This window comes from Pyxicephalus adspersus, chromosome 11, assembly GCF_032062135.1.
Source record: "Pyxicephalus adspersus chromosome 11, UCB_Pads_2.0, whole genome shotgun sequence".
NCBI classification, from domain to species: Eukaryota; Metazoa; Chordata; class Amphibia; order Anura; family Pyxicephalidae; genus Pyxicephalus; species Pyxicephalus adspersus.
The window spans coordinates 25334941-25362517 of NC_092868.1; the positions used below are offsets into that span (position 1 = coordinate 25334941).

Here is a 27577-nt window from a genome sequence, read left to right on the forward strand (position 1 = left end):
AGGAGATATTAGGGAAATTCCTATTTACCATTACCCAGCATTCACTCCCTAGTGAATAATGCCCCCACCCCTGCATATATGGAGGGGTTACACCATCCCAGCTCTGCCAGCCAAGATGGCCAGACACCCCAAACATGGAGAAAAGATGGTTTAGTTCAGCTTTAAAGAAACTTGTGCAGAAACCTTTAGGCTGCCATTGTTGATCCCTTCTGACAATGCTAGTTGCCTGGCTGTCATGCTGATCCTCTGTTTCTTTTTAATACATTTCCTGACAACCAGAAATACTAAGCAGCCAGTAAAGTCAGGAGTCCCAAGAAGTTCTGCAGCAGCTAGGGGCTTTGGTAATGCATTGTTGTTGCATTACTGTTCATTGTCCTGTAATAGACACACAGAGGGGAAGGGGGTTGCATTGTGTTATTGCTGACAGCCAATTGATAATCACTGAACGTTCACTGCTGCTTTGTATTACACCCTCTTCTATACACTGACTACAGCCACCACTGTCCATGCTGTCTGGCCCTACTGTCACGCCTCTCCCCTGCGGGTATTGGTCACAACAGACATCAATCAGTATCATAAAGAGGCGGGAGTTCCACAAATCCAATGCTGATTGGCTACAGTTACATTTTACACAACTACTGCCCATGTCAGTGTCCATTGCCTGGAGATGCTGTCCATCAATATCCCCCTAAACGGGGCATGGCTGGCTCTGTTCTAGGATTGGCCAACCTTACTGCCTATCCGTAAACCAGAAGGTGGTTCCTATGTCTGAAAGGCACAGCTATTGGCTGCCTTGTCCGTCAGTCAGGACACGATTACCAATCGATATGTCCAATCGGTAAAGGCCGCGGGGGCGGGGCTTGGACCCGCGATTGTACGCAAAGAAAATCGAGATATCAGAATAGCGATGTGATCGGAGGCTGTTGGTGGTCGCTTCTTCCCCTCCCTTGCGATCCTATCGGTCGATACTTTACCGATACGTAAAGAGAAAGAGGCGGGGGGAGCAAGATCACCGACCCCGCCCAGCAGGTCAGTACTAGCCCTGGATCCGGGGGAGAATCGGTGCCGGCATCGCCGATTATCGTCGATACCGGAGGTGAGGAGGGGGTCAAGTCCCAGGGGGATGACGGCTGGGCAGTGGGTGGAGTGCGGCCGATGCGTCCAGCACTAATCGGAATATCGCAGGTGATGGGTGTCATGGCGGCTATGGGGGCTGATCAGTATACAGCCCAATGTGTGCCCTGATCGGGGGATGGCATCGCTGGGTCCATGCTGCATTCTGTATAATCTGTGTGTCTCCTCCATAGTAATGTGTATCAGGATTGCCCCATGTATGATGTGTGTACATGGACTATGATGGAGGGGCAAGATGATGAATATCAGACTGCCAGGGGCCCCCACCGATATGGGAGGAGAGAGCAGCCCATCCCCCCTGTAATGTGTTTATATGAAGAGATGAGCAGAATACCGACTGATGGATCCGAGGCCAGATCAGAGAAGATCCCAGCGATCCCCTATAAAATATTAATAATAATACGGACCATGCAATAATTATCACTAAATGATTGCATCCAAAGTCAGTGCAATGTATGGGGAACAACCAATTTGTAGGTTTCTGATCGGCCATATTGGTGAATATTTATTACAGGTATTGGCGTAGATCATCCAGAATGGCGGAATATAGATGTAATGCGCGTTGTGTGACTTCTGAGCAATCAGAAAATTGTATACATCATATTGCCCAATCTAATAAACGCTGAGCCACCTACAGACGTCACATTTATGTCTCTGGAAACTATTTTCAGTGATGACTTATAGTGACGAGAACAAAGCACCGGACACTCGGCCAGTGAAGTGGGGGGAGGGGGAGCGGGGAGCCCCCATTGTGTCCTCATACATTGATCGGTCATTAGGAATCCATCATGGCCCAGGATGATTTCCTATATCATGTATTGGTGAACTGAGAAAACCCTGCAGCTGTGTGTCAGCAAAACATGGTGATTGTGGGAGAAGCCCCCTTTAGACTGCTGGTTTGTTAGATTGCCCTGATAATTGGTGGCAGGAGATAGAATGCTATGTTACATAGGTGGTGGGGGAGACCATTACATTGGTGGTCAGTAGGAAGAATGCCATCTAGATCAGTGGTCGCCAACGTTTTCAGATCCACAGACCACTTGGGTGTCAATCAAAGGGGAAGAAACTTCCCCCAGGGTGCCGTCATGATACCAGAACCGGCCCACTCTGGCTCAGACCTGCGATGGGTTGTGCCCACTTCCCTGAGGTTGTGATCCGTACGGGGGACATGGTGCACGGTTCTGGCCGGTGTGCCTCCCTAAGCGGGGTCCTTCTCCTTGGACCACCGGTTGGCAACCGCTGATCTAGATTGGTGACCAGTTGCAGAGCAATCCCATTAGGTTATTAGTGATTGGGAAGAATGTCCCATTACAGTCATGGTTAGTGGGGAAGAATAATTGGTGAGAACAATTTCCCCTTACATTGGTGACCAGTGGGGGAGGTGCCCATTACATTGGTAGTCAGTAGAAGTCCTCAATTTTTTGGTAGCCAGTAACAAGATTGCTCCTTACATTGTTGGCCAGTGGTAGAGTTTTCCCTTTAGTGGTCAATGGGAGAGATGTTCCCTTTTATCGGTGGTCAATAGGAAGAATTCCCCTTACATTGGTGACCAGTGGTTAGAATGGCCCATTACATTGGTGATTGATCAGTGGCTACCTGAAAAGAGACTTTGCTGGCCCCATGCTGGATTTGCCATGTGACCTTCATTAAACCCTATGCTGCAATATACATGAAGTGTAACCAAGTTTTGTGCTGGTCACAGCAGTGATATACATCAGAAGTTCGCTCATTCAAACACACGTCCCTGCCGTAGCCCGGGGATGGTAAAGTGTGTTCCATTCGAGATATCTGGAGGTAATAAGTAGGGGCAGCACCTGCCAGGCATTTTGGTAAATTATAAATCAGCCTTCCTAAATACCCAACAACGACACCTAAAAAAATGTTGATGGCACCGCTATACCTAATAACATCATTGGTGGGAAAAACAAACTTGTGATATACATAGCAATTTTCTAACTTGATGCATTATGCAGAATTGATGCGGAGCTGACATCTAAACGCTAATATAAATGTTGGAAAGAAGCCAGAAGCTATTGATGATTGCATATTGGTCTTTACGGTGATTATTATTCATGATCCTAATCCAGTTAGAATTCTATTTTCTGTAATGACAGGTGATAGGGCTTTTCACTGCGGATTGAAAAAAAATCAAATCAATGAATGTATCATTTTTGTATCTTTTTGTTTTATCCAAGGAAGACAATCACAAATCACTTATATATCTATATATATATATCAGGGTTCTCCCCAGGCCCTTTTAGCTGGGCGCATCACCCAGCACTTTTCAGCACCCACCCGGCTGTTTTTGGGTGGTTTCCAAAGAGTTTGGTCACAATACAGGGGCTGCCACCCACCTACAATTTCTTCCCACCCGGCTAAAAAAAATTCTGGGTTGAGCACTGATATATATATATATATATATGATCTGATAGCTTGCATTCATCCGTTTTATTGTGTTTGCAAACAGAAACTGATGAAAGAATTGTGCTTTGTAATAATTTATAAAAATGATAAAGTAAAACCCGTCTAAAAATGGCTCCTAGCCTGTGAAAAGATTTGTCATTGTTTAGCCAGTCCTGAAATATATGGTATGGTGGCCACATTTTGATGATCTCTGTACAATGGGCACAGCAGAAGACTGGGGAGGTTATACTCAACTTTCTTTCCCTCAGGTTGTTCTTCTGCTGAACATGTTTGCATACAGTGTAATAAAATACAGTGTCCTCCCTCTACCCTGTACACACCTAGATTTTCACCTATGATGATCACATTCATTTGTCTCAGGCGATATTCATGTTTATATCTGCTCTCCTCTATGAAAGCTATTATTTAAATTATTATTATATTATTAAAGCTTTATTTAAAATAGTTTTTATTTTCCTTTAACACCCCCCCATCTTATGGTAGGAAATTGTTAAATGCTATGTGATCCAGAAGAAATGCAGAAGATTTATCCTTGGTTTAGGTTTCCCTTGGTAATCATGGTATCATAGGTGAATCATGGGTATCATAGGTGAATCATGGGTAATCATGGGTGAATACAAAGTTTGCATTGTGTGCAGGATTTTAGAAATATATTTTTACTCTTGGCTCCAATCAAATGCTAAATGCCCCCATGACATAGATAGGTCTTGGAATTCAATACATTCTGCTATGTGATCTACAGATGTTACCGTACCCCAGGACAAATATTTTTAGTTGAAAATATTCTGCCCTTATTTTACATATATTTTTTCCCTGATTCCTCTTCCTACCCTTCTACAACTTTTAAATGAAATGATTCTGTTCATTGCTTAGCTTATTTTAAGCCCAGTGACATAATTACAAGGCCTTTGTGCCTGTCAGTGCAGTTTAGGTAGATCAGGAGTGTCAGCCTCTGGCCCGCGGGCCAAATATGGCGGTTTTTTGGCCCCCAAAGAATTCTGAAAATGAACTACATCTGGCCTGCCCGCCCGCCCTTGTTACAACCTCACATTATCATTTTCAGTACATAGACATTATTCTTGTACACCAATCATGTGACACAAAGCCTAGGCAATGATCACATGGTGCCTAACTACCAGGGGGCATTGTGTTTGTTTCAATCCATTAGAGACTGCATACTGGATTATTTAGTGTCAGACAAACTTGTGATGTGAGAGGATGAACAAAACACAGGCTGCATAGATAGATAGAAATTAGTCTTTCAACCCTAAGTGTGTATAGAGGGGTTTGTTTTTGTTAGTTATGGATGAAGTAGTAAACTTACTCAATTTTGAAATTTTTCAATTTTGGCCCCTGACTTGGTCTGAGTTTTTAATTTCGGTCCTCTGTGTATTTGAGTTTGACACCCCAGAGGTAGATCATATCTGGTGTGAGGGCCCGGCACGGTGCTGCACATAAATTCCTGAAAACACTGAAAGTGCTAAGCTGTAATAAAAACTGTAAAGGACACACAGAAATGTGAATATGGGTACCTAATGTAATAAAAAGAGTGGTTCTAACTATTGATTTTTACTATTTAAAGGTTTAAAAAGTTTAAGCTTAAGGTTCACTTCAAGCAATAAAACCTGATTGCCTACCTATCCTTGGCTTGTCACTGGACAGTGAAGGAGCAGCATCAGACTAATTAGGTCAGCACTTTGCTCTCTTCCTCTGTGATCATATTCACAGTAAGCTCATGATTTCCTGATTCCCTTCTATTGCTACCCCACACTTTCTTTTTGCTGCCATGCAGAGGATTATAGGGGGCTGATATAGAGACAGTTTCAGTTACATAGACTGCGGAGACAGGCTTTTCTATGCAGGCTGGGGCTGTTTTCTAAAGGAAACTAACTTAGTACACCTTTGCTGCACCTGGAATCTATTACCCCAGTTTAAACCTAACGTTCAGTATGGTTTACATTGTACATATATATATATATACCGTGTTTCCCCGAAAATAAGACCTACCCCGAAAATAAGACCTAGCACTTTTCCCCCAACCTGCCCTAATATAAGACCTACCCCGAAAATAAGACCTAGTAGAAAAAATATATATATATATATATATATATATATATATATATATATATATATATATATATATATATATATATATTTGCAGTGTTTACTTTCACACTGTTTTTATTATGTTTTAAAAGACTTATTATTATTTTTTTAATTATTATTATTATTAATAATAATAATAAACAGAAGTCCATTATATTTGGCTAATAATAATATTATTAAACAGGATTTATATAGCGCCAACATATTACGCAGCGCTGTACATTAAATAGGGGTTGCAAATGACAGACTAATACAGACAGTGACACGGAAGGAGAGAACCCTGCCCGAAGGGAGCTTACAATCTAGAAGGTGGAAACATATCATTGCTGATTGCTGTGAAGAAATTACCAAATTGTTGCTGGATGCTTGCTTACATTTTCGGTGGTGGAGCATCTGTTGTAGACATGACATCATACATCACTTTTTTGGAATAGATCATGGATATTCATATATGTAAAATAAAATGTTGTACAATAAACCATTAGTACACCAGATTGACATCCATCTGTTGGCTGTAATATAGTTACCAGCTGTCCTGAATGTTCAGTGCTTTGTACCACTTATGTTGTTCTGTAAGTCTGATCATTTAGCACCAGGACTGTCAAGGATGGGATTTGCGTTGTTATGGGTAGATTTTTATTAGATTCCTGTTGTTGCCCCAGAAAAGAAATGGGGAAAATATGGACACCAGCAGCAATACAGCAATAAAAACCTAGATAAGACTCGGGGTCCAGCTTTGAGTTTGTGTCAAATTCAACCCAAACACTGGCCATTCATTCCAATACAAATGAAGTGGATTCAGGCTTTATGGTGCAATTATTGTACAGCAGTTTAATCATCTGATGCCGTGGACCTTCAAGTCGATTTTTTGCCTAGCGGAAAAAATCTGTTAACAAAATTTTACTTGAAAGCGGTCAAATGTGAATCTTAGCTTTTTCAAATGTGAATCTTAGCTTTGGTAAACAGGATACCCCTTCAACCCGGGCTTCCCATGTTCTTGCCAGGAACTAAATAAAATCCCAGAAGCCGTTCATCCTGGCCTCTCCAATCAAGGTGGCCATAGATGGGAAGAGAGGAAGATAGAAGATGATGACGTCCTGTGATAGAACAGGCGGGTATAGCAGCGTTTAGTTCTGTAAAATGAAAGATTAGTGTTATTCTCAAAGCTGCATAAAATGCCCCTGCCCATTGGCTATACAGATTCTTTTCTTCTTATTTACTACATAGTGTTCTGCTCACACTTGGGGGGCCTTCCTGTATATTTTTTTTTCCAGAGACCAAGAAATGAGCCAGATTTTTTCTCTCATTGATTTTAATAGGATTTGAAATCTGCTACTGAATTAAGCCTAGCTTCGGGTTCAATTTAGACTGTCAATGAATGGTACAGAGGCGAATTTGATCAACACTAACTAAAAATGGGTATAATGCTCCCTACCAGAATCAGAAATAAAAAAAGAGTATTGGCTATGGGCTGTTTTCTTTCCTTACATCTTCCATAAGTCCTCTTCCCTAGCCCCCAGTGCCCTAAAACATGTTAAACCTACTCTATCCTGCAATGTATTGGAGCCTACTAAATCCTTGCATTGGAAGACACTGATTAGCAAATAGGAATACTTGATAATGACTCCTCAAGTCATCACTGAATTCTGAGCTTGTTCCTGGAGGTTGTGTTCAGTAAGTGTTAACTTCTCAAACTGAACCTGTAAGTAAAATTTGGACCTCCATTCTTGAAATGTAGAAATAGCACAGATGTACCAATGACCACCAATTAGTGTTTTCTCAATATTTACTTTACTTCCCCTGTGAATAACAGAATAGTGTTCTGTCTCTTGACCCTTCTCTTGTCTGACCTCTGTACTGATTACAGTCTAAATGGGATTGCATAATAAAAGTCTTGTCAGAATTATATGAAAATAGTCCAAACCATTGTGAAATGATAGTTTTACCCTGCTCCAGAAGCCTGAACAGGGTAATTGTTTTCAAACTTGAGCTAAGACTGAAGATAGGACAGCCTTCATGGTGAGGCCTTACGGCCTGACTGCTTTGACGGGAAGAATACATCAGACACAGCTACCCCTGAAAAGTAGTGTACAGCATCCTGAAACCTTAGCTCTTGTAGTGTGTTATTTACACAATATGGCACACTGACCCTCCATTGTCATGCAACCTCTGTACTCCCTGGTGCTGCTTTGTCCATTGACATCTCCCAGTATTATTCTTTGACCATCAACGTCTGTTTTGTCCTTTTGCCGGCCACTTTTTTAGACAACGCCGGTGTATGCATACTAGATAAACATCCTGGCTCCCTTCTCTAAGTATGAGCATGGCAATATGTTGATATAGGTCAAAACTCCAGCTTCTTGGTAAATCTATGCCACAAATATACCGGCAGTTCTGAAGGCAGTGGTGGTCCCCTTAGTAGCAAGGCACTAAAGGCATGGTCAGTAATCGTAAGTTACTCTAAATTGGTAGGAAGAAATAAGACTGCGTCAAGGAAAGCATGTAATTATTTGATTGTGTTTCAATATAGGAGACACTAGAAACCTTGTCTTTTTGAATTTATGTCTTTGTATTTAGGTTATCTTTGTCAAACTTGCAATGTTGTAGGAAAGCAGTTTTTAGGATGTGTTTAGATCAGGAGGGCTAGGCAGGGTGGTAAGGGTACAATGTCTTGAAGTACTCTTAGGCTGGGTACACACATCCAATGGTTCTCGCCTGATAATCAGCTCAGGGCCAATATCGGACAGGAATCTGGCGTGTGTACAGCACCCATCGTCCGAACGACTGTCCTGGCGGATCCATGGATGATGGACAACGAACGATCTTAATGAAAGGGAAGGAGGAGAGCGTGCAGCAGGGTGCCACTTGGTCGTTCTCCCCCTCCTCACTCCATATAGCAGAACGTCTTCATGCATTGTGCAGTCCTTAGTCGTTGGAAAGGATAAATATCTGTTAAATGGTGCATTTTCCAAAATATAAAGCATTCCTAACATGGACCAATATTAGCACAGTTAGCACAAAATATCTGCATATTCAATCCATTCAGCAACAAAGCGGTTACATTATAGCTTTGTGTATTGTTGAAAAGGAGACAAAACGGGTGTAATCGCTCAGTTTTGATTCATGTCCCTGGTGTGATTAGCATTTGTTTTGCACAATGTAGATGATAGTTAGTAGTGAACAGCGATTTGCGCCCTATAGCTGAGCTGTCTTTCCTCCGCAGGTGCCTGGACATTAGTCAAGCAATGCAAGCCGCAGAAGAAGCTTGTGCCCAGCTGGAAGATGAGTTACTCTGTAAGTTGATCATTTTTGTCATTTTCGTTGCTATGGCTTACTTTTAGAGATAAAGCCGCAAAGCCTAAATTGAAAGGGGTGAGCTAAGGCCATGTCACATATAAAAAGTGCTGTTTTGTAGACAAAATATTTTGCTTCAAAAGTGTCCGAAATGGGTAATGCTTTTGTATAGGTAATATAATGGAAAATTAAATGTTGTTTTAGTTTCAAGCAGACCTTAACTCATTGGAGGGTGGTGAGTTTCTGGCATAATCCACAAGCTTGCATAGCATACTAGCCGCCCTGCAGTGATAACAGGTCCAGGACCTGTCATCGCTGTGTCCCCACCTCGCCACTGGCTCCAGGACAGAATTGAAGAGATGTTGATCCTCTTTGGCTATTGGATGGCCACTAATGATGTAAATGGCTTTGTCTCTAGTGGCTCGTGTCTCTGGCTTGCTGGCGGTGGTGCCACATATTGAGTTCAGTTTTACACTATACAGCCCATGCCATCTACAACAAAAAGCTACCAAACACCAGGGCTTTATGTTTTTGACAGTGGAGCGTTGTTTTTCTACTTTAGGATCGGTTTAATATAACTATGTCTCTGCTAGTGCCACTGTCAGGCCTAACATCTGGATCTCTAATCTGGAATCTCTTTTGTTTTATATTTTCATGGGCTAAACTCGGACTGCAAAGAAACATATTAGGTCCTTTGTCATGCTGCTTTGAGGAGGATTTATATGCCAGAATTAGTGGGCCATCGAAACATCACTTGTACATCACATCTCATTATTTTTTTCGCCCCTTATCTTATCTGTTCAGTTTTCTCCAACTTATATAAATATTTGGAGGACGGAGCCAGATTCTTTTACAGTCTTACTTACTTTATTGATTGAGTGTAATGTTGTTCAAATCTACCTTTTGGTCTGCATTAGGACCAATTCTGAATTCAAAGTGACATCTTCACTCCTTATATTAAATCCATTTATCCATGTTAACAGGAGATGAGGCCAGATATTTTATTACAGCTGTTGTTTTTCAGGACTAAAATTGGTTTGAAATGGTAGTTTGCAAGGTCTAAAAATTTATATAACACAGAGCAATTTCAACCATTTGTTTGGCAAATTAACCTTACTACTGAAGCACTATTGCAGAGTTCTTCCTGCAGTCACCTCCTCTCACTTCTTTAGAGGTGATATGATACTTCAGTGATTAGATTTATCTACATCGCCTGCATACTCCACCTCTTGTCTTGTAGTTTGTGAAGACTGTCGCTTGTACTTCAGAGACTCCTGTCCACAACATGGAACCCCGACATTCATCCTGGACACTCCAGTTCCAGAAAATGTTCCTTCTCGTGCTCTGCTTTCCTTGCCAGAAGGACTTGTTGTGAAGGAGAGACCACAGGGAGGATTTGGGGTCTGGTGTACCATTCCAATCATCCCACGTGGCTGCATCTTTGGTCCTTATGAAGGGGATGTCCTGGTGGATCGGAACGACTGCACCGTTTACTCTTGGGCGGTAGGGACTACTTTGTTGATTAAAAGCTGAACTTTACGCAAATGGCTAAATTATATTGTTGAAATACATGAATTGGGGATGCTTCCCCTATAAAAGGGAGGCATTTCTGTTGATTCAATCTTGAGATATACATAGCCTTTCTGGACAGCTGAGAAAGGTTGACCCAAATTTACTACAGTTAAATAATATATACAGGTTGCCTTTCTGTGCCTATCATGGATTAGAAAGTTAAGGAGCAGGAGCAGACTGAAAAGTGTATTCCTCTGCTCTGTTTTCTCAAACTTTTCCTTGTTTTTACATTTGCATTCAGCAGCTCTGTTGGTTTATACTGCTATCCCTCCATCTGGCAGATAGGCATCTAGGTGCATCTGTGTAAAGGCTAATGCCAAATCAAATTTGGTGACTCCATATAAGTTGATTCTTCTTTTATTCCAGTTTAGTTTATCAATTGTGAATCCTCATTGATGTCTGTTGGGACAGTAACGACAATACTGGCACTTTTGACACAAGGTGACCAGCAAACTTAACTGCCATTGCATTGAGATGTGGGAACATTGCTGTATATGGTAAACTTGTGTAAACCATGGGTATTCTGCCATGATACTATGTGGAGATAGCTGCAAAGTTGCTAAACTGTTAATGAATATGATAAGAAGCACATCACCGGACTGTCTGCTCTGCTTAAACCAAAGGGGGTATGGTCAAACAGGTCTTCCTAGGATCCTAATTTTCTTGAGATGCCCTTAATATTAGCTAAAGAAAGCTTTCTTGGGAAAGGTAATAAGCTAGTTACAATAAAGGTGGTGGTGGTTGTGGAAAATCTTAGTCCATGGCTTTAGAAAACCACATTAGATTACGTTTACATTGTTATCATTTGCTGACTGGTGTAGAAGGCATATTTTGTAAACTCTAACAAAACTTGTGGATACCTTCAATAGATATTGTCTATCCCTTTTGCAATTGGCATATCCAACATCTTTTCTTCCTATTACTTAGGTTCGGGACAACGGGTCATATTTTTATATTGACGCCAGTGACGATTCCAAAAGTAGCTGGATGAGGTAAGATTTTGTAAATATTTCAGTCACAATGCACATATAATTATTGTTAATTTTCCTACACTGCAAATATAAAGCAATGAAGCTGTTGGCACGAGAGTACCTAGGCACATTTGCATGCCCAGAAGTGCTATTTTTCAGGAGTAATTTAGGAGGAAAGATAAAAGGTATTTTTCAGGGTACAAATTAGACAAAATTAATGTTTCCAAATGTTCCCTATAACACCTTATTCCCCATCCTGTCTTTAAACATTAAAAGCTTGTATTTTTAAGATGTGTTGGTATGCATTTTCCAACAAAGGCAAAGGGCATACCCATAAAAAAACATTGCGTTAAATAATCTGCATGGACCAATGGGGTTGTGATCTGTTGCTTGGTTTCTTTTTTTTTAGGTATGTGGCTTGTGCATCAACAGAGGAAGAACACAATCTGACGGTCTTCCAGTATCGGGGTAAAATATACTACCGTGCTTGTCAGCCTATTCCATCAGGAACAGAATTAATGGTGTGGATTGGCGAGGAGTATGCAAGAACCCTGGGCCTCAAATTAGGTACATCAAATCCACATAAATTGAACAAAAAATTGTTACACTTTCTTTTGAATTGCTGTAGGAAGTGTAATCAATTTTATAAAGTCAGTTATTTTTTGCACAATAAAATGTCACGCTAGGTCAGCAGCCCTTAGAAGAAAGAAGGAGGAGAGGCTGAAGTGACTCCTGCAGTCTCTGCCCTTCATGGAATAGGTAGAACTTTGCCAACAGGAATATAGAGGATAACATTAAAGATGCCTCTACAAAATTATACTGACCTGACTGTCATGTTAATCATGGAACTTTATTTATTTAAATCCCAATTTCCAGCTTCATTTCCTAGGCTTTCCCTTCCTTCTGGAGGTCCCCCAAATGTGTGTTTTGTTTATTTATTTATTTTAATATATTGTTTAATATCTACCTATCTCGATAGGGTCAGTGCCACTCTCTGCATCATCACACTATGAATGCAGGGCACACTGGGGATGCCCCCTCAAGGGGTGAATCCAAGACAACCTACACTCACAAAATCTCTATAGTCGGGATAGAACACCTAGTGCTTAGGAGAAAGCCAAAGCTGTGTTTTTTACACCTGCTGGGGGATCATTACCAAAAAACTATTTTTCCCACAGGTGGGCTATAAGTTACTAAAACAAGTAATACAAAGAATGGACAGTTCGATGAAGTTTTTTGACTCCACACTTTTGGTGAATGAACCAAGGTAGAATGGAGGACTATTGAAAAAAATGCATGTAAGGAGTAGCCTTCATAATTGCTGTAAAATGCCATTTTATTATATTTAATAATAACTTTTTTTTCAGTTAAATGAATTTATCATTGGAATCTCTCTACTTAGAAGCTTACAGCCTTCTTTTGCTGACTGATTTCCAAAAATACATGTTTCTAAGGTGTCCTACTCAGCTAATGACTTTGATATTCAGTTTAAGTACATTTAGTACATTCAATTTGAGAACATTTGTTCTGACTTCACTTTATTATTCCTGATCTTCTTTGCTTGTCCTAGGTCAGTGGCTGAGTAGTAACATTAGGCAACTAGCATTATCAGAAGGAGGTCAGCAGGCATAGTCCTTACATTTCTTTTAATACAGATTAGAAGCTTTCCGATGAGGAGTGGTCTGCTATTAAAAAAAAGCAGTGCACCTTAATTGGCTAGCATTTTTAGCTCATTCATACAGTGTTCTGGTCAGTTTATCTTAAACCTAGCCCAGCAAACATAATAAAGTGCACTGAGCCATATGTATGAACCTCCAGTAGAGTCACTTGTGGAGGGGGACAAAATTGTCGGGGGGGGGGGGGGGGGGGGTAGTTGGCAGTGAGGATCAAACTCCCACTGCCCCACCTCGCTCTAGCCACACTTTACTAACAACAGTACTTACCTTTTCCAACTATCCTTGCCAATTGCAGTACTTTTAGGTATGTGGAAGCATGTAACATGCCACCTGACTCCTCACAATACAGCTTTTAGGGTACTGGGCACTACATGAAAAAGTTGGGGTACTAATATGGCTTTTGTTCATTGTCCTTCCATTGTGTTTTCTAGGTGAGCATTTTAAGTATGAATTTGGGGAAAAGGAACTGCTGATGAAGTTGTTTCAAGACTTACAGCTTAAACCTTTGGATCATATATCAAGTCAAAATCAATACCTCTGCAGTGATATGGTCAGCCCTATAATGCAGTCACATAAACAAAGCTATCCAGTAAACAATGTCGGTCACAGCTCTGGATTTCAGCTGCTTGAAGGAACTCAGAACCTTGTTAGCCTTGGCCGTGCTCAGAGTCGTTATTGGACTTTTTTTGGCTTCCAAGGGGATGCCTACGGTCGAATAATTGATAAAACTAAAATAATCTGTAAAATTTGCGGGGTTAGACTTTCCTACAGTGGAAATACTACTAACTTGAGACAGCATCTTATTTATAAACATAGAAGGGAGTACAATGAACTGGTGGGAACCCAGGGGGCAGTAGTTGACCCACAGAAAAGTGTAGAAGTTGTCCCACCACGTGAAGTGGCTTCTAGGGCTGTGGTCGCTCCTACGGTGGGGAGAACAACCAAAGCTGTAGCAGAGTTCATTGTCCGTGACCAGATGCCCGTCGAAATAATTGAAGGGGAAGGTTTTACCCAAATGTTGTCAGTACTGGAACCCAATTACAAACTACCAGCAGCTTCATTCCTGGCCCATACAATTTTACAGGAGATGTACGTCCAGGCCAAAGTAAAAACGGGAGAGCTGGTAAAGAATCTACAGGATTGTTCGGTAAGCTTGGACCTTTGGAAGCACAGTGGCTCTCTTTCCTACCTCACGCTCATTATCCATTATGTTGATGAGGGATTTGAATCTAAGAATATGGTGTTATCCAGTAGGGTTGTTTCAGAAGACCTTTCTGAAGATAGCCTGAAATCAGTCCTTCTTGATGTAGCAGAAGAATGGGGTATACGAGAGAATACATTTTATGCAGTCGGGATCAGTAGTCCCTCTGTAAAAGCAGCAGCTTTAAAGGTGGGTTGGAAATCTCTGCCATGTGTAGGTCAAGTTCTTAGAGGCTGCATTGAAGCTATTCTTCAGCACCACACAATACAGACAACCCTGGATAGATTTAGAAGATTGATAGCCACCGTTTTCTCATCAACCACTCAGAACGAAGAGTTGACCACCCATGGTCCTGTACTAAAGGTGCATTTAAAAATGTTCCTTCGTGATGGAACTAAATGGTACAGCATTTACACTTTATTGCAAAGCATTGTTGACCATTCCAAGTTTTTTAAAGGTCTCATTGAAACACTGAATGAAGACGGTATAGCTTTGGAGTCGGAGGACTGGTCAATTCTCCAAGATGTCGTGGACATTCTTAAACCTTTAGCAATTGCTACCTCAACATTTACCAAAGATCAGTTTGCTGGGTTATCCCTGGTCAAACCTGTGATAACCAGCTTATTGTATAAACACTTAGCACCTAATGAGTGGGACTCAGACTTTTGCAAGAACATTAAAAAGGCCATACATGAAGAGCTGAGTTTTAAGTATTCGGACAGTGAGGTCAATCAGGTTCTTAACTTGGCATGTGCCTTGGACCCTCGTTTTCGTGGCCTTGACTTTCTCAGCCAACCAGACCGTGTAGAGACCCTTCATTTGCTGAAGCTGGAAGCATCAAGTCTGGCAAAGACACAGTCATCTGAAACTACTTGTGTTATACCTGAACCTCAAAATACAAGGCCAGCAGCAAAAAAACTCAAACAAGATTCTGGCATTGAATTCCTTTTGGGAGACTTGTGTAGTGTTAGAAATTCTTCAGGTAGCACAGTTAACCAACAAGCAGAGCAAGAAATTAGCAGCTTCCAAACCAGTGAAGCTTCTTCCTTATGCCAAGACCCATTGCAGTGGTGGAAAATGCATCATACCCAGTACCCACTTCTAGCTCGGGCAGCACGTAAACTCTTGGCCATCCCTGCCACTTCTGTACCCACAAGCTGGCTGTTTACAGATGCAGGCCTTACTGTTTACAGAAAGAGGTCAGCTTTGACAGCCGAACATGTAGATATGCTTGTCTTTCTAAATGGTAATAGATTAGTTCTCTAAATTGGTACTGATTGGTCTTTCACATCTGTGCCTCTCTCATCTCCATTTTGGCCACCATTTGCAAGTGGCACACTGAGTCTCCTACAGGTCTGATCTAGTGCTTCCAGTGCTATCCCAATAAGAACAAGCTCATTGTTTTTTTTCTAAACCAGTATAAAGATTCAACAAGTAAATTCTGGGAATTTACCAGAAAGACTAAATTATATCAGATTACTATGAAATGATACTGATTGCCTTCTTTGCAAAGGGTGAGATTTGCAAAGAGTGGTGCAGAGCACTTTCCTGCACGTTGAGGATAGTAGTGTATATAGTGGCAATTGTGTAGGCAATTGTAAAAAAAATATCCTCTGGGTAACTTTTAGTTGTGATAGTTTGTAAATTTCACAGGTCTACACAAATGACAGGAAATGTATATAAGCAAAATGAAATTTTAAGACAACAGCAAAATAATTCACAAATGCACTGAAATGATGCTGCCCGACTCTTTATAAATCTCCCAAGACTCATTTAAGGCCAAACACTGTTCTGGGAAGGAACAGAAATGGCTATTATCATTTTACTTTGCTAGTATTCACATACCTCACAGTATTTTAGGTTGTGTTTCTTTTTTATAAAAATAAAAGGTAGTACATACCAAAGCAAGTGGCCATAAAAATTAAAACAATGTTAACATTTTAAATATCTTAAAGCTCGTTTTTACCCAAAGCTGTGATTTTCAGTGCAAACTGAATTACTAAGACAAGCTCTGTTGTACTTTCAGTGGCTCCCCTGTTTTTTTATCCTTTCAGAAGTTATTTTGATCATTCATCACTCACAATGTACACTCTCCCTTCACTCTCCTGCTGTACATGCTTTATCATAGGATTCTGAATTATTTGATGAATATGTATATTGCTAGTAGATTTTATTGGATTCATTGACACCAGATTCCCTGTTCTCATTGCCTGCCATTTACTGTTGCAATACTGATTACTTCTCACAGTAAAAGGACAGCACACCTACACATCAAGCTTTATTGCACTAGTTAAACCTCAAATCCATGATTAATAAATTTACCTTATGTTATATAATGCTAACGTATTAAACAGACCTTTACAATGTCCATGGTCATCCTCAAGCATCCACTCACACATTTTTTGTGTTCAAATGTTCATTGGTAAACATATTCTAAGGAAGCTTATCCAATATAACTAGCAATTTGAAAGGTTCTTAAAAAGGATGAAACACTTTGAGTATGCATGAGTGCATACATGGTATGTCACAATATGGAGCTGCAGTTATTGTTTTAAACATAAAAACATTCTGAAAAGTTCCAGCCAAATAGATGTGCACAGTCACAAATATTTTGCCAAAGTGGTCATATCACAGAAAGTATTTTTACAGAAGGCAGGCAAACTTTCTTTCTAAGTTTCCCCATCCCTAAGGCTATGTTCAGTGTAGTGGTGAGGTTGCGATGCAGTTACTGCTACTTCAAGCCAGTAAACTGCTACCTCAGGGGTGGGGTTTTCTATAGCATATTTCTGCATTATCCCAATAGGGAACAAATAGGGGCAGCAGTGAGCAGTTCAGTACATTTCACGTCTGTTCAGTCTGTAAATGCTGTTTCTTTAAGAACTGGAATTCTGCAATGCAAGCGGCCAAGCAGGATTGCTTGCTCCTGCTGCAGATCTAAACCTTCTGTAATCATCTCACAGACTGTACATAACCTTGTTGTAAATAAATGAGCTAGGCTAGGTTCAGCAACAGGTGGTAGGTTGGAGACAACAGACACTGGCACGGGGTTACTGGAAGCTGACGCTGGAACACTAAGTCTGCTTTACATTCCTTGTTGATCATGACAATCTCATACTGCTGTCCTGATTTTTGTGGGTTTTAGCTTTATAGGCAATCCCTGCTTTATTTAACAGGTTGGCCACTGATTCCTCAGTATGAAATCGTTAAAGCATATAGGTACTATACTTTTGTCCTTTATAAATAGATGCCTCAGACTTTTAACAAGAATGATTGCTAGGATATGGATCATTCTTTCTCAACCATTTTGAGGAACCCTTGAAATCATTTTTAGGTCTCAGGGAACCCTTATTTAAACCGTCAGAGGGTAAAAAGCCTCTTAAATTTGCAACCAGTAGAAATAATGTCTCCCTTCAGTGGTGGCTACAATACCACCTTTATAGACCCCTTAAACATAATTGCATAAAGTCATGCAGCTGGCTCCACCAAAAGGAATTGTCCCCATAACTATGCAGACATCATCAAATGGGAAATCAATCAGAAACCTCTGGCAATATCGGGAAGAACCCTAATTTAGAATATCTTCTGTAGATGATAATGCAAATGGAATGCTAAAAAATCCAGTCACATATATATATATATATGTTACCTTAGTATCCTTTTTAAAGTCCCATTTCATCACCACTGTATATAATTACATAAAAGTAAAACTCCACCATTGTGTTTAATTGTTTTAAATAATTCCTGTTTATTTTTATGTAAATTATTTTAATTATTTCTGAAAGATGTCAAGTAGATTGGTAGAAGTGGTTACTTTTACAGATTGTGATGGATTGAATTGTAAATTTAAAGCTATTGTTATACTTTTGGCTAAAATAACCTCAGGACTTTCAGTGACTGACTTAACCCAAGACTTGTACAGCATTTTCATATCAGTGTATTTTTCACTTTATTTTTTTATAATTTGTAAAATCATAACATATTTCATCATCATTTAATTCTTCTGTAGTTTGCTGCTAAATTTGTATTGTTTAATATGGCAGGTGCTTTGCAATAACACATAGGCAACTCTTAAGTATAGGTCCACTTTATAAATATTTTGGTACATTAGGGGTCAAGGTGCATACCAACCTGTCAAACCCAAACTGTAGGCTCTGTACCACATTGGTTCCAGAATATGTGGCTGCAAGACAAGATAGTGGCCACAAATACATTGTTTTATGTGTAAGTGGATCTACTAAATTAATTGATATATTTCACCCTTAATGGGCTTAGTTGTAGGGGACTCCTAATTAAAGCAGGCCAGAACTGGTGAATACTCAATAAGTCAGTTGTCAGAGCAATAAAGTTCTATTAGGAATTACACCGTTGGTGTAAGGCTCAGTGTCATGGTAAATGTGCTAGACATCCTGGTCCTTAATAATAGCTATCATTGTTACTTTTTCTAATGTTGCCCAGCTTTGCATTTAGATTTGATTAACCTTCCTAGCGCTAACTCCGAGTGTGACTCAGGGTAGAAAAATGTTTTTGAAAGTGGTAACCCCAAGTCAGACTCGGGGTATGTAAACATATGGGAAGGTTAGTAAATACAGCGCTTACCTGATCCGCCGGCATCCCGCATTGTCCATCGCCTCGATCCCTGTCTTCTTTCTTTTTCCTCTGGCGTCTTCTGCACACGATGAATCACCGGGTAGTTTATGTGTACGTTGCCGGCGGGGCGGCAAATTCAAAATCTATTTGTATTGCATTCAATACAAAATAACTGTATTGAATGTAATACATTTAATTTATATGTGTAAAAGAAGTACATTGTTTTCGAAAACATTTATTTTACAGTATATATAATAGTATGAGTATAATATTTTATTATTTATTTTATTTTTTTAAATTAAAAAAAATATATATATATATTTAATTTAATAGATTTAATAATTTTACATAATTTTGTGTTACAAACTTTATTATACTCTAAAACAATGTAGCGCTTTTAGACATATAAATCCAGACAGAAATGTACCGCCAGGAGGTTAAGGCTTTTTATTTGTATTTATTTTTTCTTTGGTAGTACCACTGTTTCATTGTGTTACTTTAACCATTCCATTAGTTCATAGGACAGTCACACAAACCATGTAATTTAGCAGACAGGAAAGCACTGTAGGTGCAAAAGCGCAGTACAATCAGACCAGTTCTGATTAGCTCCATGCACTGTATACTGTACAAGGCCAAAAATGTAAAAACCATTCCAACCCTCTGTATATCAACCTAACAATGTGTTATTGAGCTGTGAAAGGAATTTAGACCATTTATGAATAGGCGTCAAAAGTTGAATGCTTGACATTTATATGTCATACTAATATATCTATGTAAAGGAGTATTTATCATTGTAACTGTATAAGTTTACCATAAGGTTTACTGTTCGGGCCAAATTTTGGTATATGTTTTGGTTACGGATAAGGGAGGAATACCTTTGTTTTGTTGAGGTACGCTAACAAGTGCACCTTACTATTTATTGTGTTAATCCACTCGTTATTTTATAATGGCTGCCTGCACACTACACACTGAATATACTGTACAACATGCACTGTTTTTTCCTTTGCAGCACACCAAGATTTAACATAATGCATTAACATGGAGTGTGGTGCTCTGCAAAGCACTTTGCATTGGATTTACGCAATAGGGTGTCCCAAGTGGCACTGCACTGCGTTGTGGTAACATGCATTAAATGTGCATTTTACTGAGCATTACTACATCACTTAAATCAGACTAGGACCTAACTGAATATTTGTGTGTGTATATATATATATATCTGCACACTAGAAATCATTATGTAAAAGAAAAAAGTTAACATTTTTTCAGCCAATATACCACAAAAAGCCAATTTTCAGAAATTGAGAAGTAAGGTATCAGGTGCTAATCACATTTTACCAGTCTTCCTATATATGTTGTTATATGTATGAAACACTGCCAGTCATAAGGATTCCTATTACCCAATATACTCTTAAACTTTGAAGTTTGTTAACAGATATTTTACCTTCTGACCAAAATCATTTAATTTACAAAGACCTCGCCCCTGCTCATTTAAGCAATGATTAGGCACCCCTTGAACTTATTAGCAATTTAATGCTCCTGAGACTTATCACTTCTGCTTCAGTTATATTTTTTCCTTTTTTGAATGGGTTGTTGATATGTGTTATCCTTTGGAGAGTGATGGTTATTTTTTATATCATGGCTTATATTAATAGCCAAAGCAATGCAAATGAGTCCTTAGGTACTTAAAAAAACACCAAAAATGTACATGGTCATTCCTAAATGTAGAAATTCATAGGGCTCTATTTATTTATTAAAGGGAAATCTGACATTACCTCGTGGGAATCTGCCAGGTCAATTTGTTTCAATGATAGTAATTGATTTCCACTGAGGAATACTTGAGGGAATGTCAGATTCCCTGTATTGTAAATAGAGCCTAATATGCTAAACCTGAACTGAACTAAGCCTGATGTGCAGAAGGGTACAGGTGACCTGGACAAGAGGACATAAAATGCCTAGAAAAAAGAAAGCCAGCAGCATGAAAAGATTTAGATGTTGTGATCACCAAGATAAGGCTAATTGTTTTCACTTGTGTCCATCTTTTATGACCGCAGGCTGCATAATTGTTCTTGGCTGTCTGCTGTCATTTGGTTGATCTATAGTGAGTTGATAGCATTTAAGGTTTGTGACATAAATATTTTACCTGCTGCTATACCAGGGTTCGCGTTTTTCAGATTGTAGCTCCCAGCGACCCATTTACATGCTTGAAAGGGTTTTCTTGGTTAGTTAAAATAACTAAAACATCATGCATTATAGAACACAGTGTTTTTTTATTGGTAGTAGAAGTTTGATACTGTGGTGTTTTAATGCTGTTTTTATTTAAAAAAAAAAAAAAAAAATAGAAATAAAAAGCTATCAGTATGTTATTTGAGGGATCCTGATAATTGTGTTGTGGCAAAATAACCAGCTCCTCAATTCTAGCAGTTACTGTTTTCATCATTGAACTTCTTACCAAGCGTAAGATAAGCATGAAACATAAGATACAATTTTAATTATTAGTCCTAAAGAAACGAGTTCATCTTTTAAATGATTTAACCATCAACTTATCAGTGATATTTTTAAATGTTTGATTTGCACAGTATGCCAAAAAATATTCACCATACGTCTGATGAGTGATGAGTAGTGACTCATGGGAAGCCTTGGGGTAACTGTTTACTTCCTGAAAGCTACATGGATCCTGTGTGTTTTACTTTATATTTGCACTCTGAGAACCTGAGAATTACTTCATATGCTGAAAATACATTGGTAATAATATTTACAACAAAATAAGATGAACATAAGTCTGGGATCACATTGTTAACCCATATTGTGTTAAATTAGAACTGCTAGATGGTTGTGTACAGTTTGTGTCTCCAGGAAGGTATTACCGTAATCTGCCAGTATGCACAGTATATTTGCAGGATATGGCATACCTACCATATACTGTGCCGTCCATTGCCCCCTCCAGTACTGATGCTTCCATCTTCACCTGGTCTTCTGGTTTTGTGGTCTGAATGGTGTAACTCCCACTCATGCAAATACTTGTACTTTGAGTCCACACAAATGCTTCGGGGTTTACTGGCTCAAAATCAATTGTTTCCGCTTGTAAGAATTTTTTAAAATATAGTCTTGCATTCTCAGTTAAATTGAATGCCTACCTCACCAGAATGCTTCTAAAGGATGCATGCACAATTTTTTTTTTTTTTGTAATGCAGCGCACCGCAACTCATTAGCACCACAATGAAACAATGCATAATTTCCTCTGTGGCATTAGTCTTTCTAATGAATGCTTTTTTGCAAAACAAACAATGAACACACTATATTGCAATTAGGCAATATTAATTAATAAGTAAAATTACTTTGCATAGTAAGATACTGCGAAGTAAATATAAAAAGATTGACTGAAGTAGGAACTTTGTGTATAGACTCGTGTTGTTCTTGAGACATTTTTTAACCTAAAAACAAACTTTTTTGTAGCTGATTTTCATTGAGCACCTACTACAGTTCAGAAATGCGTTCATGAAACCATTGTCATTCATTTCATTGTCCTTTAGATGAAAACCAGTAATTGGTTTCTTCCAGTCCATTACCTGTGATAGTATTAAGTTAGTAGAAGTCTTGTGGAGTGTTTTAATTTTTAATGCCTCCTTTTAACTATTCAGATTTTGTTCCTGCACGTAATTGACCAGTGTTTCTCAGCGAAGCAGAGCGTCCACAAGGATTAGTTTGAGACTGTCCAGAGTACTTGAATTTATTACACTTTATTTTTTGTTCAGACCTTGTAACCTGCATAGCGGTTCCAGATCAGTCACTCAGAAAGCATTGAAGTCATTGGATCAGTCATGTAGCATTTTTCAAATGAGAGATCAGCAATAAAAAAAATACCAATACAGGTTTTCTTTATTACAAAGTTTTGCTTTTTGATGAAACCAAATAAATTGCAGAGGTTCCAGGAGCTGTGGGGAAGAGCAAGTGGAAACTGTTTCTATCTTTTGTAAGAAACTTTCTTTGAAGCCAAATTAGGCTTTTAATTTCCAATGCCAAATGCATTCTAGGTACATCAAAACATAAGATATTCATTTTTTTTTCTTAGAAAACAAAATGACTTGTTTCAAAGAAGCATGTGACTCCTTGTCTATTCTTGGGTACCACATGGACAATATAAACATAAGAGAAATCTATTATCATGTGGACTTTTTAAACACCTTGCCAACATAAGATCATTTTTCAATAAATATAAAAAAAAACTATTTATTATATCAACATTTTGTATTAAATAAAAATCTCCACATTTCACTCAATATGTCATTAACAAATATCAAGTCATCTTCTCCTATCTCCTCTCGGAGAGTTATTGAAGCTAGGAAGGTGCCTAAAAAGTCCACATGATAATAGAGTACTCATTGTTTGTTCTTTAGAAAGCATAGATCGTCTTGGTAGGAAAGTTTATCTCCTGCCAGCATGTTACAGAGAAGGACCAGACAAATATCTCTAAATTTGCCAGGACCTGAAGCTTTTCTGAGTGAGTGAGATAAAGGTCTGATTTATGAAAGTTCTCCAAGGCTAGAGAGAATACACTTTAAGAAATGAAGCTGGGTGATCCAGAAAACATGGAATGGATTTTTAAAAATCATTTGCTAGCAAACATTTTGAATCCTGGACCAGATCCATTCCAGGTTTGCTGGATCACCCAGCTTCACTGATGAAAGTGTATTCTCTCCAGCCTTGGAGAGCTTTCATAAGTCAGGGCCTAAAGATCTATAGAAGACATCTGTTTTGCCCATAGATCAAAATACCTTCACTGCAGTATGTTGGCGGAGTAAAGACATTTCTACTCAAACTGCGTAGAAAATCATAACTACCTTATGTCAATATCTAAGAAAAACTTTCTGATTAAAACACTTAATGTTTTTTTTTAAGGTAAAAACTTCATCTCAAGTGTTGTGTTTCTTTTAGCATATGGTTTTGCAATTCAGGTATTTCACCATGAAATTGTTTATTATTTTTGTTGTATATGTAGATTGATCATAGTATTTATTTGTATGAATTTTAATGTTTCGCCTGCCAGAGGGTAGGATTTATTACCCAGATGCCCTCTGTGTTGTGGTAGAGTTACCGTCTTGTTAGGATATTTATTACATGCAAAGAAATGATCATCCTTATTTCAAGCTGCCTGTCAGAATATTTTTTATGTAAAATCTGTTTAGATTAGTTTTTTCAGTTCTGTACTGTTTTATGTTCCTGAAAAAAACAGAAACGTATACTGGGATTTCTGTGGAAATCATTACTATCTGTAACCATTAATTGAGTTTCCACGAATGAAGGTGTTGTAATCTTTGCATTCGGCAAAGTTTCCACTCCCCCAAGGTACTCTCTGGAGAATCCTTGGGTTGGGTCCTTTGAGGTCTTTCAGTATTCTACAAGACTTAATGAAAGTAAATTTATACAAAAGGACAGGTTTGGAGGCAGCTATGTGATAATGTAGTTACTATTTTTAAATAGCGCTAAAATATTAAATAGCATTTTACGGTACATCCCTGTGCCCCAGAGCAACTCATAATATGGTATCCCCAAAATAGGGACATATTTGCAAGAAAGCTGATAACCCTATGTTTAGTGATGTTAAAGGAAACTGGAACACCTAGAGGAAATCTGCACCTAGAAAATGTACAAGCTACACCAGCGGTGGAGCCACTAAATGCACTTGACAAAAAAAAAAAAAACATTTTATTTTGATATAACAGTCACTATTAAAATGTTCTTATTTTACATCTACAATATTTACTATTCAAGTAACTTTGTATACCTAAATCAATGCTTGTGATTTTACAGCCAGTTGTTTGCTTAGAACTTAGTGACATCACTGGAGCAGAACTTCTCAAGGACACCTGTTGAAGCAGCAAATGGTCTTCAGTGGCCTAGCTAGTTCAGACTACAAAATGGTTGCATTTATGGTGTGTATACGGTTACTTTCCAAGTGAACAGTTCACTGCAAACCAATAGTTTGGGGTGAGTGCAGATTTGTTAAATGACAAACTCCCTTTTGACATTTCTAGAGGAGTTGGTGTTAGTTTATGTAGTAGTAGTTAATCACATTTAGCTGAACTTGTTCATGTAAGGTTAAGGATGTTTCACAGCTTTCTAAGCCCCTTTTATTGGTGCAGAACTGATAAAGTGGCTTGTAAAGCTGCAAAATGTACTCAACCTTTAAAAAACAAGATCAGTTGAATGTGACTAACTACTACTAGACATACAATGACCTTGATAAGTAAGAACATTCACAGACAATGTGTTGGTTTGTAATCTGGTGGCAGGAAAAACTCAGTGGGTGATTTAAGCTTGTCAACCTCCACTTTCTACAAAATGACATGTTGTAGACTGACCCTTAAATGTTCTTGAGGACTGATCTTTATCGATGAGGCCTAAGTCATTCTTCATCTTTTTTTTTTCTGATTACATTTAATAACCTTGTTACGTGAAAATGTCAAATAAACCTTTAAAGATACCAAAGAATGTTGTGAAAAAAACAGCAATGATTAATAAACTACTGCTTCCTTTTAAATTATATTGTATAATGCATGTATAGATGGAATGATAAGCTGTTATACTTAGAGAATTTTAGGTGATGATTTAAAAAAAATGTAGAAGTATGTGGATGTCTGTCCCTGAGGTTATTAAAAAGCCATTTAAATTGGATACACATAAGTGCTCCTCTGTCTTGAATCTAAAGTAAAGATTTTCCATACTGTGCCTAAACAGTATACTTATTTTTTTACCCTAGGTCTTGACTTACTTCTGAAAGTGTATTTCTTGGTTCATAGTTGTGCCAAGACACTCATTACTAGAACCCCATAGCTGTATATCTGCATAGTGAGATCTAAGGCACTCCTTCCTCTGACTGTTAAGATACGTACACACTTCCAATGGTTCCCGCCCGATATCGGACAAGTATCTGAAGTGTGTACAGCGCGCGTTGTCCATCCTCAGAACGACCGTCCTGGCGGATCCACAGACGATGAACGACGAACGGTCGTAATGCAAGTGAAGGGCTAGAGCGCGCAGCAGGGTGTCGTTCCATCATTCTCCCCCTCCCCTCTGCATAGCGCATAAAGGTGCTGTATGTACAGCACTCATTCATGCATCGTGCAACAATAGTCGTTGGAAAGGATCGTGAAAGATGCTTTCCAACGACTAAAATTTCAAGTGTGTTTGTAGCTTTAGTCTTAGTAGATGTGGAATGAGGTTGGATATCATTTATTGCTTCTGGTTGCTGGAGGCTCTAACCTTCAAGCCCAACCCTGGGTGTACCATGGTGGCTGCCTCCATGAAGATGCACAATGCATAACAAGGCAAGTAAGTGATGGTGACCAGTCATTTACCTTCTGCCTTCTTCTTTTGGGCACAGTTCAATTCCTCTTTTAATAGAGGCGAACACAAGTTGAGAACATTGTAAAGGAAAAGAAACATACAAATCCTAACTCTTTTTTTATACTACCTCTTATATAAAATCTAAAATAATGTCACTTTTACGTTTAATTACCAGAAAAGCTTCTCTGCTACCTTAGTTTTCTTTCTGTATGTTTTTTTTAAATTTGCAACTTTTAGGGTGTTGCTAAACAAAGTCCTATTGTACATCTAGTTTTAGATGCATCTTGAAGAGCTGCCACAAGTAGCAGAACATGTTTAAGCTCTAGCCCTCTAGACAAAATGACAGATAGAAGAAGAACCCAAATATGTTATTTTGATATTGCTTCTTTTTTCTAAGAGCAACCTACATTTTAACAACTCTATATGTGTGCCCATTTTTAAATGGCTGCCATCCCAATGTAATAATAAAGATCTTTTATACATGCCCTCGGGGTATACATCCTACAAACATCACATCTAGTAAAAAATGAACTTGAATAAAAATGTATATTTTATGAAAACTTTTGTCGTAGTTTTTCTTTAAGCACCCAACTACTATAAATGTCAGTAAACACCTATTCAATGTGTTTGTTTTCCTAAAGTATGAAGTGAGCCTAGGTCTGCAACATGAAGCTGAGCAAATCTGATTCAAACATCAAGATATATCCAGGGAATTTTCATTATTAAAGAACAAATGAATTGATGTTTGGAATGAACACATCTGTGTTTCTTTAGACACAAATATTAAATGGTTGCAAAGTCATTCTCAGGACTGGATGGCCCCATACATTTTTTAACGAGGACATTTTAAGTAAAAATGATAAAAGAATAATTCAACCATTGTGGGATAACATTTTAAAGGGATAGGTGTAAAAATGTATTTTTAGATCTTTTGTTAAGGTCTATGTAAGAGTTTTGTAGAGGTTTGGTGTTAAAGAAAATGTCACAAAACAAATAACTAGGGCTGACATTGTCTTCTGATTTTAGCTAGAAGAACAATCTTCTCATTTCCCACCTTCCATAACTTGTCAAGCCCCAAAAAAATATGGCAGGTAGCTGTGTGTCACTTACGGGACCAATATCCAAATTTTGCATGAGTACATGATACATGCAATATAAGGAGCATAACTTCACAATTAAGGGGATGTGGCAAATGCATCCTTGACACCCAGACTCTAATTTGGTAGCCCTAAGGTCATATTCTCCCATATATGTGTGGACCTAGTGAG

The 27577-nt window shown here is 38.7% G+C and overlaps 1 protein-coding gene across 2 annotated transcripts; it reads left to right on the forward strand.

Moving 5' to 3' along the window:
* The first annotated feature begins 888 nt into the window (after positions 1 to 888).
* LOC140340384 (E3 SUMO-protein ligase ZBED1-like) lies at positions 889 to 26869 on the forward strand. 2 transcript variants are annotated; one of them, XM_072425544.1, is made up of 6 exons: positions 889 to 1029; positions 8888 to 8958; positions 10199 to 10461; positions 11458 to 11522; positions 11911 to 12068; positions 13609 to 26869. In XM_072425544.1, the coding sequence occupies exons 2-6, from the start codon at positions 8910 to 8912 to the stop codon at positions 15642 to 15644; spliced, it is 2571 nt and encodes an 856-aa protein (XP_072281645.1). In that variant the 5' UTR covers positions 889 to 1029; positions 8888 to 8909; the 3' UTR covers positions 15645 to 26869. The 2 variants fall into 2 exon arrangements, with proteins under 2 accessions (XP_072281645.1, XP_072281646.1); XM_072425545.1 differs by lacking the exon at positions 889 to 1029 and having other exon boundaries at positions 8566 to 8958.
* The last annotated feature ends 708 nt before the right edge of the window (positions 26870 to 27577 follow it).

What these genes read in the sequence shown, in the direction of transcription:
- LOC140340384 (XM_072425544.1), top strand. Translation starts at nt 8,910, where the DNA reads ATGCAAGCCGCAGAAGAAGCTTGTGCCCAGCTGGAAGATGAGTTACTC. An exon ending in TCCAAAAGTAGCTGGATGAG is followed by an intron (nt 11,523 to 11,910) that starts GTAAGATTTTGT and finishes CTTTTTTTTTAG; the next exon opens with GTATGTGGCTTGTGCATCAA. An exon ending in AACCCTGGGCCTCAAATTAG is followed by an intron (nt 12,069 to 13,608) that starts GTACATCAAATC and finishes TGTGTTTTCTAG; the next exon opens with GTGAGCATTTTAAGTATGAA.